Here is a 14,476-nt window from a genome sequence, read left to right on the forward strand (position 1 = left end):
CATTGTTTTAGCAGGATATCAGTCGTGTTAACAAATAGTGCAAAGCATATATTCCCTTTGTATAGTCATGTTGACACCTCAGCTGCAGTTATTAATGTAGGAAAGGCAATACAATCTTATTTTTGCATATATTTTATACACTAGAAAATTCAAAGTGCTTATTATAAGATATGACATAAATGTGAAAACAAACGTTGATTGTATTTGAAAGACATTTGGGAAATCTCTTTTCCGCAAAAGAGCATGATGAAGAAGTATTTTTACCGAATTAACATTAGATTACAACAAAGCATCATGCAATGTAATTCTTTGTGATATTTGATAAAGCTGTAAAGGTGTGTGTCAATAATTATTTAATTAATAGTTATTTTCAGGTAAAAAATATATTTTTTATGTAATTATTTTGAATGAAGTTATAATTGAATATACCATATTTATAACAGAATGTATTTTCCCTCACAAATGGAGCAGGATCACTCTCACAGACCTCATGTGGTCTGTGAGAGGAATCATCTGAATGCACAACCTACATAAAACATCAGCTGTGTTAAAGGACTGAACTGAATACTTCTTAATCTGTCACAGATTTAATGCCTCTAACCGTTTTAAAAGGCCTCAAATGCCCACAAGGCACATGCAGAATGAGGCTACACTGAGCATCTCTGTGGCACTGATAAAGAACCACGAATAGTGTTGCCAGTTGCATTCTCAAACCTTGTCCAATTTGGATTCAGAAAAATTGAGCAGCTGATGCTAATACTCCCATAGGGACACTGGCAAAGAGTGCTTTATACCCTGATTCTTGCAAAAGGAAGAAAGAAAACAAAAGATGAAGAGGAAAATAACTTGGAAAAAATCCCCTTCTTATGCTGTCTCCTAACTTTTGGAAAAAGCCAACACTATGATGACGTAATCCGCAGCGACTCATTGTTCCAGCTTTCTCCAAAGTTCTTGAAACTTTCGCTCTTAATAATGTCAGTGAGACACCACCTCAAAGTGGCACATATCAGTGGAAGGATGGAGGCAAAGGAGTCTTAACTAAGTGTCATGGAGGGCTTGATAAAAGGAGCAAATCCATTTTGAGCAGCTTTTTTCCCGCTGAGCCGGGGGCGGTTGATTTGATGGAAGCTGCTGTGCAACAGCACTACTCTTTTCTCCAGCCCACTAATTGGGATGGTTACCATTCCTCCGCTCGTCTAACCCACCCTTCCTTCACGCAGTTTCATCCCCTCTGTACTGGCAGTCGCCGTGTTTTGCCTTCTTGTACCTCTTTAAGTGGGGTACCAGTTTGATATCTGTGAATCTCGACTGTGAGACTCAGGTACGAAAAAATCTGAGGTGACAAATTAGAGGAGCAACACTTTATTGTTGTGCCCACGGTTTTTAGAAGGGGGAAACACACGGCCCCTTTGCTCAGTTGGCTTATTGCAGTTAGAGAGATTTATTGTACGATTTCACAAAACACCAATTCAACACAGTTCAGTTACGATCAATAATGCAAACAGTGAAAGCTCCATCCCCTGTCTGCAAATAGCCTGACCCACTGTCTAATGAATGTTTGTAAAATGATCCTGATTCAGACAAATATGGCCGATGGATAATTTAACAAGTAAGTAGGGCGGCTTTTCCAAGCAAACATCACTATCATATGATTGCTTACAATTACATTTTACAACTCCTTACAGTCCCCATGCCACCCTATTGCTATGTCATGATTTTTTTACCCCAGCCACTGAAAGCTACAACACTACAGAAAAACCAAGCATACATTTAATACAAGTTTGATTTTATTATAGACAATTACATGATTATGCAGCATAAACATGATGGGAATTACCTTTGAGTGTTAGGAAAATGGCATTTTCTTTAAGCTAGGAGGTTTAATGTCATGTGTTTGTTAGCCTAGCTTAGCAATAAGAATGTAGAGTGCACAGTCAGAATAATATGCACCCAACACCATTTTTCAAAGCTCATTAATTGATACCAACATGAAAAAATAGTCCAATGTAATTTTGGTGTAGGTCTTTGAACATTTGTTTATTTTTTGGTTTTTCGCAAAGTAATTAGTAGCCATGATCATCTGAATCCACCATATGTGCTTTCTGCAGCTTGTCAGAACTTAAATGCAGCTAATGTCTCTTGGAAACTAAAATTTTGAACAAGGGATTCTCCTCTCATGTGTGTAGCCTCAATATTTGGCCAGTTATTGTGAATTACATGTTTATAAGGGTTTCTATAAAAGCCTAAATGCCTATCGTGTCCTTCCCTATATACAAAAAATAACACTTGAACATCTACCAACACTCGCTTTGGCGGAGGCAGCATTCATTCTATTAAGCGTTGTGTCATAAGACAAAAGAAACAAAAGATACTCTGTGGGCGTATGTGTGTATATGTACATGAACCACTCCTGGTAAAAAAGAGACATACAGATAGACATCAGGCAGACTTATAAAAAGGGAGACACTGTATTAGTCACACACTTACACAACAGTATTGTTGTCAGCATGTAATGTGTTATATACTGACTTTCATTATCATCAGAGTTTGTCCAGGGCGAGTAAAAACTAGGCTCACAGCAAACCTCCATATTGTTGTCGCCCTGAGGTCTGTGTGTTTCTTCACTTATAAGATTATAAATGTTGATATTGTTATTTATATTTATATTGTTGATCCTGGATAACAAGTATCATGGTAGACTTCACCAGTTTTTCTGAACTCTGGGGCTCGAAGCAGATTGTTAACTAATGTGTTAGGAGCCTCATAAACAGAACCGTGAATGAATTACGGAGATGAGATTAAAAAAAAAAAAAAATCCATAGTGATTAATTATGTTGCTAATATGTTTCTAATTAGTATGGCAATGATTTATCTGCATACACAAGAGGATGCATTACCTGCACACACACACACACACACACACACACACACACACACACACACACACACACACACACACACACACACAAGGACATTTCATTGGCTAAGATTAATTTTATAGATGTTCTCAGGTGTTTTTCAGAAGGACTTTGGTAATGATGACAAGTCATTTTAATGAACTTTGAATTTCACAATAACGGTAAGTGCTCAATGTCAATAATTACATTACATTAAAATATCCATCATGCTTAGAAACAGGCAGCTGGTTCAGACAAACTGCAGACCATTTCTTTCTCACTTATTACCTATTTTAGGAAGCTTCCTATTTTGAGAGCGGAGCCACCGGGGCAGCATCGTCCCTGATTCTGCAGCCTCTGCACAAGCCCCCTCATGTTTAATACATATGTCCTGAACAAAAGCAGCAGTGTGGGTTAAGAGGAAACTTAACTACAGGCTCCTTAGAAATTTTACGAAGGCTTGTTTGAAATTAATGAAATAAAGTCTAGTTGAAGATTAAATGAAAATGGCCTTAAGCTATTTTGGAATCTAACTACTGGATTTCCACATTTTTAGTTTGGGAGATAAATCATGACCAGATGTCAGTTCAGGTATGAGGCAGCTGCTTGATCATTACTGATCCATGGTGGCTTGCTGTTATGACATGGTGGAGAAGAAAGTCACAGCTACCATAGCCTGGCCACAGGGAAGAAAATAACAAACCTCTCTTCTAACCATCAGGCAACAATCAATGGACGTGGCTTTCCCTTCACTAAATCAAGGTTATAGTTGTGGATTAAAAGGAACTTTATTAGAATAATCTGTTCAACTGATACAAAAACAAGGTTTTGAGAACCTCCAAATGTTCACTGGATGTTTTCTTGATGCAATCTTTTTATTTTAAGGGAAAAAATAATCTGCTTCGAAATCTGTAATCTTCGATATAATCCGTCAAACCTTTAAGGGTATTTGAATGACATCAAAACAAATACAAGGCCCTTCATAGCTAAAATGTTCTCGTATAAATAAACCACATACATTCCAAATGATTGCTGCCAGGCACAGTGAGTCAAATCCCTGCCTCCCTCTTCCTCACAAGGAAGCATCATGACACCGAAAACAAGTCAGCTATGGCTGTGTCCAAAAAAACAAATGCAGTCTTGAATGCAGTGAACTGCTGATTCATATATAGGCCACCTGATATATTTTGTGGTCCCTTTAAACTGTTTTAAAGGTTCAAGCAGTTTGTGCTTGATATAATTAAGAATTATAATTATATGATTATAATTGATATCATTTTAATCAAGAATGTATTATATTCCCCAATCTGTTTTTTTTCTTCTTCCAAAAAACATTTCACAAAATGTATCCATCCAGACAAGAATGTAAAAAGACTACAAATGCTCGAAGAAGCATGGCGGGCCAGTAGGTGGCGATAAAGTCGACATCAATGATCCATCAAAAATGACAAGAACCCTGTGGTCTAAGTATAGAGGTAAATAAATGCTAAATTAAAAAAAAGAGCTAGCTGTGCAAACCAAATGTATTAACACTGGCATATTGTCACCATTGTTGTTGTTTCTGGTGCAGGCTCATTACACAAAGCAACAGTGGGCCGAGTAAGCTGTGATGACATAATTTCCAAATTGCTCTGTTTTACACGTACAGATACAATTTGTTCGTAAAGTTAGAGAGACTTAAAACTCTGTTTGTGTATGGACGAGAGGCCAAACAGGAAATGCTAATTTTGCAAAAATATCCACCCTATTATGGACGGGGTATGAAAGTCAGAGGCAGGAAAATATTCAGAACCAGCTAGAGCCACCTTCACTAGCTTGATTGTTTTTGAAAGGCATCACTGTATTTCCACACGATATATATATTACAAAATACTGCTCTATTTGCTGGCAACATGCACAGACGTAAATGAACAATAATCAGATGTTGTTCTGACAAACTGTCCCGATAGTGGACCGTGAATAATTAGTAATCTATCTTACTTGTTCTCACCACTGCCACAGAACCACTTGACTGACAAGAATCATTAACTAACTCTTATCCTTCAAGCTTATGCAGCGGCAAGATTAAATGAGGCTGTTGTGGAACGATTCCCTGAAGAGAAAATCGGTGAATTCCTAAATGTCTGTGTGTGCATTGCAAAATGAAAGTCTTAAATAAATAATATAAACAGCCCAAACTTCCTATCTGTTACCCTGTATGTGAACTCTGGCTGAGGATGACAGAGACCATCTAGCGTTTATGAGGAGACACAACTTTTGCAGCACTTGCATGATGACAACCTTTCAACCAGTGCGTTGCTTTCTTTGCTAATGGAGTCAGAAGCGTGTCATGCACTATTTATCCCTCAGCAATGAGTTCAAACATTGCTTTAAATAGATGGTGCAATACACTGAGTCTTTGAACCCCCTGTCTTATATAACACAGAGCTGGTTCAGACATGATTCACCAGTTAAAGACCCTGGCAAAGATGAGACTGTTTTCGTCTTTGAAAAACACAGTCAGACATTGACACAAATTATTCCTGACTGAGGACGGACAACAAATCATGAAAACATATAATGTTTCCAAAGAAGACGACAGTGATCTCATGAAGCTTTGCAGGATCTGTCCAGCACTTTCATTTTAACTGGTTGGAGGTCATAAATGAGTGAATGAAATCAATGGCTCTTGGAAGCAGTTGTTTCAAATCAGATCATTATTGCCTTAACATTTCTTGGAAATGTTTTTTTTTTAATCATTTAATTTAGTTTGTTTTGATCCTGAGCTCCTCATTTTAACATTTTACTCTTTGTAAACATTTTATTTATTTATCTTTTATTTGATTTTTCTCCTCCTTTGAAGGAATATTTCGATACTTTGAGACGTCTGTTTTTCACGTTCTTGTTAAGAGGTACCGTTACCGTTCTCTTTGTGTTATAAACCTCAGCCAGCAGCCTGTTAGCATAGTTTAGCTTAGCAGTAGCACTAGGAATGGAGGAAAACCAGCTAGCTGGACTCTTTCTGGCATTCAAAAATTACAGCTAACCCGCTCCCCCAAAGCTCATTAATTAATTTATTATATGATTTAGTTTAATTCATAGAGTGTGGATGATAGCTCCACAAGAGTGAAGCTAAAGTGTCTCGATCACCCCTGGAGGCTGGAGTCATAAACCCCACCTCCACCTATGATAATTTTATTATAATTTTTTCTTAAATATGGTTCCTCTCATTCTTGTTGTTAATGAACTGTCACGATTGACCAATGTCAGGACAGCGGAATCGCTTGCCATCTTCCGCAAAAGACTCAAGACTCACTCATTCAGAGACCCCCCCCCCCCAAAAAAAACTAAAAGAAAAACGTATGCACTTGTATGTTCGTACGATTAGCACTTCAATCATAGCACTTATGCATTTAAAGAATCTTTCACAAATAGCAGTTACGATCCTCAGGTGAGGGCTTGACAATTGTTTCTATATTTCGTTTTACCCCATCGGCGGTGATATGTTGTGGCTTCTCTCTTGTGACAAATGTACTTATTGTAAGTCGCTTTGGACAAAAGCGTCTGCTAAATGCCCTAAATGTAAATGTCAATGATTGGCAGCTGAGACTTGTGATTGATTAAACGTATGAATCAGTAGGACCTTCATAATCAGCACAGATTGTGGCGCCAAATGACATCATCCTTACCAGTTGGCAGAATATGTTTCTGGAATATTTTAACTTTATATCTGGTTAGTGGGAACAAGGCTAGCTGGTTATGCTAATCTTAGATAACCAGCAGATACAAAAGATGTATAGAGCTCCTTTACTAACTCTTGTATTTCCCAAAGTATCAAACTATTTTTTCAAATACAAAAAAATACTTTCCTCAGTTTAGTCTCTCACTGATTTTAGACCTATACTACCAGAATGGGTCCAATATAACAAATAATCGATTACATTATATCATGTCATGTAAGATGAATTACAGGCCTTCAGTGATTGATTCACATTTGAGGTTTAGGTGGAGTGTGCATGGTACTTTTAATGAAGTCAAATAAATAAACAAGCCACTTTTGCAGTCAAATATTCAAACGGATGAATAAGAGAACAAACTGACTAATCCAAATAGGTCAGTGCCAGTGTTATTCAGTCTATGATGAAAATGAAAAAAAAAAGAAGATTTTCATCCACCACGGTAAATGCCTTGAGATGACAAGTCTGGCAGATGGGAGAAAGAGATGAGAAAGAGAGATACAAAAAAAAGAAGAAAAGTGTGAGGCTGGGGCTGTGCAGATTATGCAGACAGTTGACTGTTTCATAACCCTCCCACGGAGAGTGTGCTGAACAGGAGCTTCGCTTTGATCACCTCTCTGGATTAACTGACAGTGTGTGTCGGTGTGTGCGTTGTGTGTGTTGTGTGTGCGGTGCTTGTGTTTGTTGGGAGTGGAGGCGCAGCAGAGTCTGACTCAAGCTTACTGCAGTGATAAGAGGGAAATATCTGCACTAATCTCATTGTTTTCTTCAACGTACAGCTGAGGCGTCTTTTGTGGATGTTCTTGGAAAAAATAAACCAAACATTCAAAGTGACAGAAAGGAGCAATAACCCCAAATCATTTACAGTACATGAATACTGAAAGGATGGCATACGTGTTTAATTTCACAGACACCTACCGTCATCGGCCGAAGCTTCGCTGCTGTAGCCTTCATAATCTGCACTCAGGGGGCTGTACTTATGCCGACTCTCCCAGCTGAAGCCTCCTCCATGCTTGACATTAGCGGCTGCCTTGGCTCCTCCCCGGAGGCCCTGGGAGCGGCTGACCGCTTCCTGATACTGACCCATCAGCTCATCCTCGCTGTCTGATGATGAGCCCTGCAGGTTGGCATCAGAGTAGGCCTTGTCTGTTTAAGATACAGAGCGACAGTCTGGTTACTGTGGGACACGTTGTGATTCAAGTTTCTTTCAGACAAAGAGAGTTGGTGTTTGATTAAAATCAAGTAGACTGGAAGCTTCGACTGACACAAACTGCATTGTCAGAATCACACTTAGTGGGTTATACAGAGATCTATAAATGCAGATTTTATGGATATTAAATCAGTTGATAATCAACACTGTAGTGGACAAAACTTTGAAATGTATTTGAAAACTAGAAATACCGCCTTGGGTGTGTATGCCTCCACCAACCAGTGTTTTTTTTTTTTTTGTCTAAATGCATTTTTCTTTCCAGACTCATACAAGGCCACCTTTACCTTAGCCTTTGACCTTTGACCACTGAAATCTAATCAATTTATCTTTAAAGGTACAGTGTGTAGAAGTTAGTTAGATCTAGTGGTAAAGTTGATTGTTGCAGCTTAATACCCTGCATCTCACCCTTCCAAACATGAACCTGTGGTAACCTTCAGTTGTCATAAAAACTCAAAGGGTGTTTAGTTTGTCCAGTCTGGGCTACCGTAAAAAAACATTGCCTTCGTAGAGAGGACCTGCTCCCAATGTCAATATAAAGTATTTATATATAAAGAACCATTATAGGGTAAAGAAACAACAATTCCTACAATGAAAAGCACTAGTGAAAAAATGACTGGGATTATTTTATATTCCATTTCTGCCAATAGATCCCTTTTACCTACATTTTACACACTGAACCTTTAAGTCCAAGTGACAACTGCTCAAAATTTAAAGAAATTCCCTGAAGACAGACTTGAGATATCATGAAAATAAAGCCCAAAATATGTTTTACGTGGTCACAGTGACCTTCATCTTTGACTCCTAGTGAACTTTGGTACCAAATTGGAACTGAATTCCTTTAAGTCATGAGGGAAACTGTCGCCATGAGTGGAGGTATAAAAAAAGACTTGCTGACGTGTGTTGATTGAACCATTCTGAATTGAGCCACCAATCATTCAGTCAAAGCTTTGTTAAGGTTCAGTGATTTATATTCATTTATATTTATGGATCTGGGTAGTGTCACACAGCAAAGTAAGATATTCTCAAATGTGTCTGATGTTTTGAAAACGAGAATTCAAGGATGCATAACAAATGAGTCCTGGATGTAATTTTTGAACCTTTACATTAGATTTTAAAAATACCACGATAACACTGATGACCGTGATCACCTGACCATTTCATCTCCATCCCTGAGAACTTTACCTTTCACACTTTGGATATTTGATCTGCTTTAAGAAATTAAAATGGAAAGTAAGAATTGTTTTTTTTTTTTTGCAAGCCATTGTTTACAGGTGATATGTCAAGCTGGAAATTACTCAGTTATTAAAAGCTAGCAGATAAAGAACACTGTATTGGTTGACAATATAATAAATGTGTATCTGCTCACAACTCAATTGCCACCGCTCGGCTGAAATAGACATGAAAACAAACAAAAAAAGCATAGAGCATTCAAATATAGACTATCTCCATCGACAGGGAAGACGTAGCTGGATCAGGTTAGTTAAGTTCAGGTGAAGCATTTTACACATTTTACAGCAGCCAGACACAATGTTCCTGTCCTTAGGGTTTCAACATTAATGTTGCCATGGTGCTGTGTCCACGATCAGAGACATCATTATATGCAGCATAATGTCTTGATATGCAAGAAATAAACATTTTACTGAAAAGGCTATTAACAGAAATATATTAAAAATTAAATGTAAATACAAGCACAAAAAAATCTTTGTGGCCATGGTTATTTTGAAGCCATGCGTTTACATAAAAAGATGATCATAATTAGGACTGCATTACAGAAACTGATATTAATTTTTATGTGTGTGTAAGAGATAGAAAAAAGAAAACAATCAAAATCACAAAGATACAAAAAATAGGAGCCGTTCAGTCAGTTTATTCTTGAGGATCAACCACTGAAACTGTAGTTGTAACTTCCTATTTCTTCCAGCAGGGGACAGCATCGCCTTTCTATGACTCCCTTAATTGTGGAAGCGATAGAAGGGCTTCTTTGACTAGATTTATTTTTAATTTAAACACAATCCCTGTAAAAATAAATCAAAATAGATAAACGTTGTCATTAAAATAAATTAACTGCAGAAAAAGACAAATGAATAGACACCAGGAAGAATCAGCTAGCCAGCTCACACTGCCTCCCTTTGTTTTAACTGAAGGTTTACCAGTGGTACTCAGGGTAGAGCCGGCTCCCTGAGGGGCCCTGGCTCCCTGGGGCCACCAACCTTTTAAACTTCTGAGGCCTCGGCTGCAGATGACATGTAAACATCCCAACATCTGTCAGTGACAGTCACCCCCTCACAGGTTGAGAAAGGTCAGGGTCAGAGAAGGTCTATACTTTTCACAAGTAACATGAGTCCAGCTGATGTAGAACTTTCTGGAACCTGTAGAAGCTCTCGAACAATGTTATGATAAAATCCTGTATGAAAGTGTAGTTTAAAGTGCTGCACTACCTGTGGTTACTATTTTTTAAAGAATACAAATTCTGTCCACTCCACACAAGTTAGGTGAAAAAGGAACATAAAGTATCTGCCAGGTCCACGCTGACATATTTGCAAAATACATCTCTTTTCTCTTTTCCAATTAAATGTATTTGTTTATACTGGAAGCCACATTAAAAAAAATGTTTTAACATCTAAGAAACATTGTCAGAGTCAGACTATACCTTTTTTGAGAGGATGCTAAGAAATGTAGCCATGCTTTTGTATTCTCATGCCTAGACAACTGTAATACACATATATTTACAATTCCCTTACGTTTTTAAAGCCAAAGCAGCCTGGCACCATCTTAACTTTTAGATTAGTACATATAAACATATAAAAAAATACCAAAAAAAATATAAAAAATAAACCTTTTGATTGTCTTTCTTAAAATTAATCTCAAAGATTTTATTTTTATTATTAACATTGCTTGATTTTACATCCTTTAGTGTCTTAGTATGTTCTGATTTTAGGGATCTGTTGTTTTTTAACTCACTTTTTATAACGCAACTTGAAATACATTTTATGTTATGAAAAGTGCTATATGAATAAATTATCTCTCCGCGTAGGCTGAAGTATCTAGTGTTACATCAGATGAACTGTGTGTTACTGTGTGTATACTGGAAACTGTGGCTCTTATAGAAACAGCATAAACCTGACTCCAAGTATCTCAAAACAGTAAAACATGTGATTCCATTAGAAATATGGTGGAATATCTTAAGAGAGAAACTCCCATAAGAGAAACCTGAGCATAAAACCACACATGATGTGTATATGAGCAGCTTTACCTTGCAGCTCTGTGGTTTTCCTGAACTCATCAAGGCACTGCAGGCTCCCTGGATTCTCTAGCTCCAACTTGTTGTTGAGGTACCAGAAGAGGAAGGTCATGAGGATGATGAAGAGTCCAATAGCTGTCAGAAACCCCAGCACCTCTGGAGAGACTGAAAAAGAATTGTTCATATCAAAACATGAATCAACTTTGGCATAAAAGATTTCAGTAAGAACTTAGACCGTGGAAGAGATGATGATGGTGTGACTAGTGTCACACTAAAGATGTTTCTACATGTCTCCTGCCAGTAGAAGCCAGTAGAGCGTTCCAGTTTGTAAACCAGTGCTTATTATTATTAATAGTAAATTTGTTGTCTTTCATCATTTTTCTTTTAATAATAAAATTAATCCAATACTAAAAAAACAAGGAGGCCTGTCTAGAGTCAGGAAGACATGGAAAACAAGTGCATGAGGAGAAGAGAGAAGAGAGAGACCGAGGTTGTAACACTGCAGAGACACAACCTGTTGGTTGCCATAGCAACAAGTTCAGGGGCAGCGTCACTCCAGGCTCCAGATACACAGGCGAGTCAAATCTCATTAAAGGCAACGCTGGCTGCTGCACATCAGCAGACACGGTTTGATTCGGCGACATTAGATACAGACAGGATTTGTTAAAGCTGCTGATGACAACCATCTGAGTGAGGTTGTGACAGATGAAAAGCCTTCCAGCTCAGGTGCGACCTTCCAACGCCCTCAGGGACGCCATCAAGTCGTCATCAGGTGCACCTCAGAGAAGGCATCTCTTCTGAGCGGCTGTGTTTTTCAGCTGTGCTTTCCTCTGGCAGTGGATCAATCTCGTCTTATCAAAGTAAATAAATGCGCTAAAATACACATTTGTCCTCAACTGCTGCCAAACGTTCCATGTAAACTAAAAAATAACACATTTTCTTTCAGCAGCAATCAGTCGTCAGGGGTGACCTCCTGCAGTGTGTTCAGCGTGTTGACATTTTTCAGAAATAAACGAAAGCAATTATGTTTTAATCAGAGGCACAAAATTAAAGAACTCACTCCAGCGTGCCGTGCTAACAGTCTGTCTCCTGAGTACGAGTTCCAAATTAACAAGCAAAAACACAACGTTACTAAAATGTCACTTTGAGGAAAATTTCAGCTTCTTTTGCACAACATAATGAAAACTGGCTGAGGATACTATGAGAAAGAGTTAGAGAGTTAGAAGCAGATCAGATCAGTCTCATGAGTCAATACACATGAGGCTAATATGTGTGAAAGGAACATAGCGTCATTGCTCCTTATCAAGGAGGGACACATAAGAAATAATTAGCTTAGACTTCCCTTGAGACCTTTTTCTGATTTAAAGAGGAAACTGCACCCGTACAATCAGACACTATGAGGTGCTGTGAGGACATGACCACTCTGTGTGCAGCTCCAGTAAAGGGCTTTGTATCAAAGAAGATGATTACAGGATGATTATGTTATTAGAAAAAAACAATTACACAACATCCTATGCAGTGAACCTGGTGATAACTTTCTTCTGTTTAATTTCTACATTTCAGAAAGTACACCATTAAACAAGCAAATCCAGTACGATGCATGGGGAATAAAAAGACAAATACTGATTGCGAGATGTTTTAAATCTGGATTAATAGAGAAAACACAAAGGTGTGTGCACCACAGTGTTTTCTCACCACTATCCACAGAATTTGTAATGTGCATTGAAAAGGAAAAAGTTGAAAAGGGTGTAAAAAAAACAGTCAAACTGCTGCTGACTCCCATTCTCACTGCTGAAAACAACCCTTCCCATGTGGATCAAATGTTATGGAAAACAGCTCCCACATGCTGTCTTGACTTGATTCGGTCACCAACTTCTCTGTCAGTGACCATTTGCCTGATGAACTGCAACAAACTTCGAAAGTTACACTTTTGCCATTTCATAGTGCCGTCACAGGAGTGCATACCTCTGCCAAGGTCCATCAGTCTCCTTAGATTTAATCAAACTGCACCAAATTTCACACACTCAATAAAATCAGTCCAGTAAATAGACCAGATTGCTTTCAACAAGATCTCAGGATTAATCCCCACAAAGTTTGCGTGATGTAAATAACCTGATTAAAAACATCTGGATCAACCCTAAAATTTAAAGGGTAGGTTTTACCTAATCCTGTTAAACCCCAATCCTACAATTACAATTCATTTTGAAATGTTCTTCCTGAAAACGTCCAAATACTTCAAACTCATCGCTCTCAGTTTGTAACTCAGACTTTTTAGACTTCAAGCCCAATCTTCAATACAACAGTTTTTCCTGTGCTGATTAACACTCTGAAAACCTTCATGTGGAAGGGTGGCCTCTTAAAGCATCTGAGTGGACTAATACAGATATAGAGTGATGATGTTAAGTATAAGCCATAAAAGGTTTAATGCAGAACATTATGATGTTAAAGTAACTTTGACCTTTGATGTATAAAATGAAACCGCTGCAAATTTTTATCCAATTAGACATTTCATGTTATAGCTCATTAGTGCAATAGCACCTCACCTACATTGACCTTGATCTTTGACCACACAAATCGAATCAGTTTATCATTCGTGACAAGTTTGAAATGACCTCACAAGAATACGACAGATAGACAACTTGGAAACATAATGTCTCCACAGCTGTCACCTCACTGACGCACAACTACTTGTTAATATGAATATATATGTGAATAAATATGTTCACTGTGATCAAAGAAAACATTTACATCAAGCAGTAGCCACTCGGACTCTGAACATTCACTGAACAGTATCAGTGAGACCGCTGAGGGGTCACATAAGTACAAAGTGATTAATGGTACAAAATTAGCATGTGGGGAAAGAAGAAATTCTTTCTTGAGATATCACTGCGTCGGACGGACAAAGTGGAGACATGCCTCTGGTCACTGGAACAGAGGCATAATAATGACAGCACTAGTTATAAAAGGAAGATAATGAGCTAACGTAGCATGAACAAGTATTTAAATAAAATATTGTAATCTTTCTTAATTTTCATATTTATGATGATAACATATGATGAGCCGTCTGTTATTTTTCTATATCCAGTATAATGCTTGAAAGAATTACCTGGACATTAGTGTGACTGTTTTCACTTCACTGCTGCACTGCATTTGTTTCACTCGATCTATGTATTTACTTCACCTATTGGCGTCATGCGTTTGTGCACAAGAAACAAACATTTGAATCTGCTGCAGGTCTGGAAAATGTAAGTGTGTAAAAACCAGAGCAGCCCAGTTTGCTTTAACAATAAGACTGTTACATAATCACAGCCTCACTGTTTCATACCTAAAGAACAAGGGAAGATGTGGGATAACATATTGTTACTTCTTGCTCTGCTGAGAAAACTAAATGAATGAAAAAGTAAGTCGACTA

At 37.9% G+C, this 14,476-nt stretch overlaps 1 protein-coding gene across 5 annotated transcripts in view; it reads right to left on the reverse strand.

The window, feature by feature from the left end:
* Nucleotides 1–14,476, reverse strand: part of syt14a (synaptotagmin XIVa) — a 44,365-nt gene that overhangs the window by 12,111 nt on the left and 17,778 nt on the right. For all 5 annotated transcript variants that reach the window (XM_069535503.1, XM_069535507.1, XM_069535505.1 and 2 more), the window contains 2 exons: nt 11,077–11,229; nt 7,532–7,759 (listed from right to left, as the gene is read on the reverse strand). In XM_069535503.1, the coding sequence (XP_069391604.1) occupies nt 7,532–7,759; nt 11,077–11,229 (381 nt within the window). The remainder of the gene's footprint in view (nt 1–7,531; nt 7,760–11,076; nt 11,230–14,476) is intronic.

This window comes from Paralichthys olivaceus, chromosome 12 (genome assembly GCF_024713975.1).
Source record: "Paralichthys olivaceus isolate ysfri-2021 chromosome 12, ASM2471397v2, whole genome shotgun sequence".
Classification (NCBI taxonomy): domain Eukaryota; kingdom Metazoa; phylum Chordata; class Actinopteri; order Pleuronectiformes; family Paralichthyidae; genus Paralichthys; species Paralichthys olivaceus.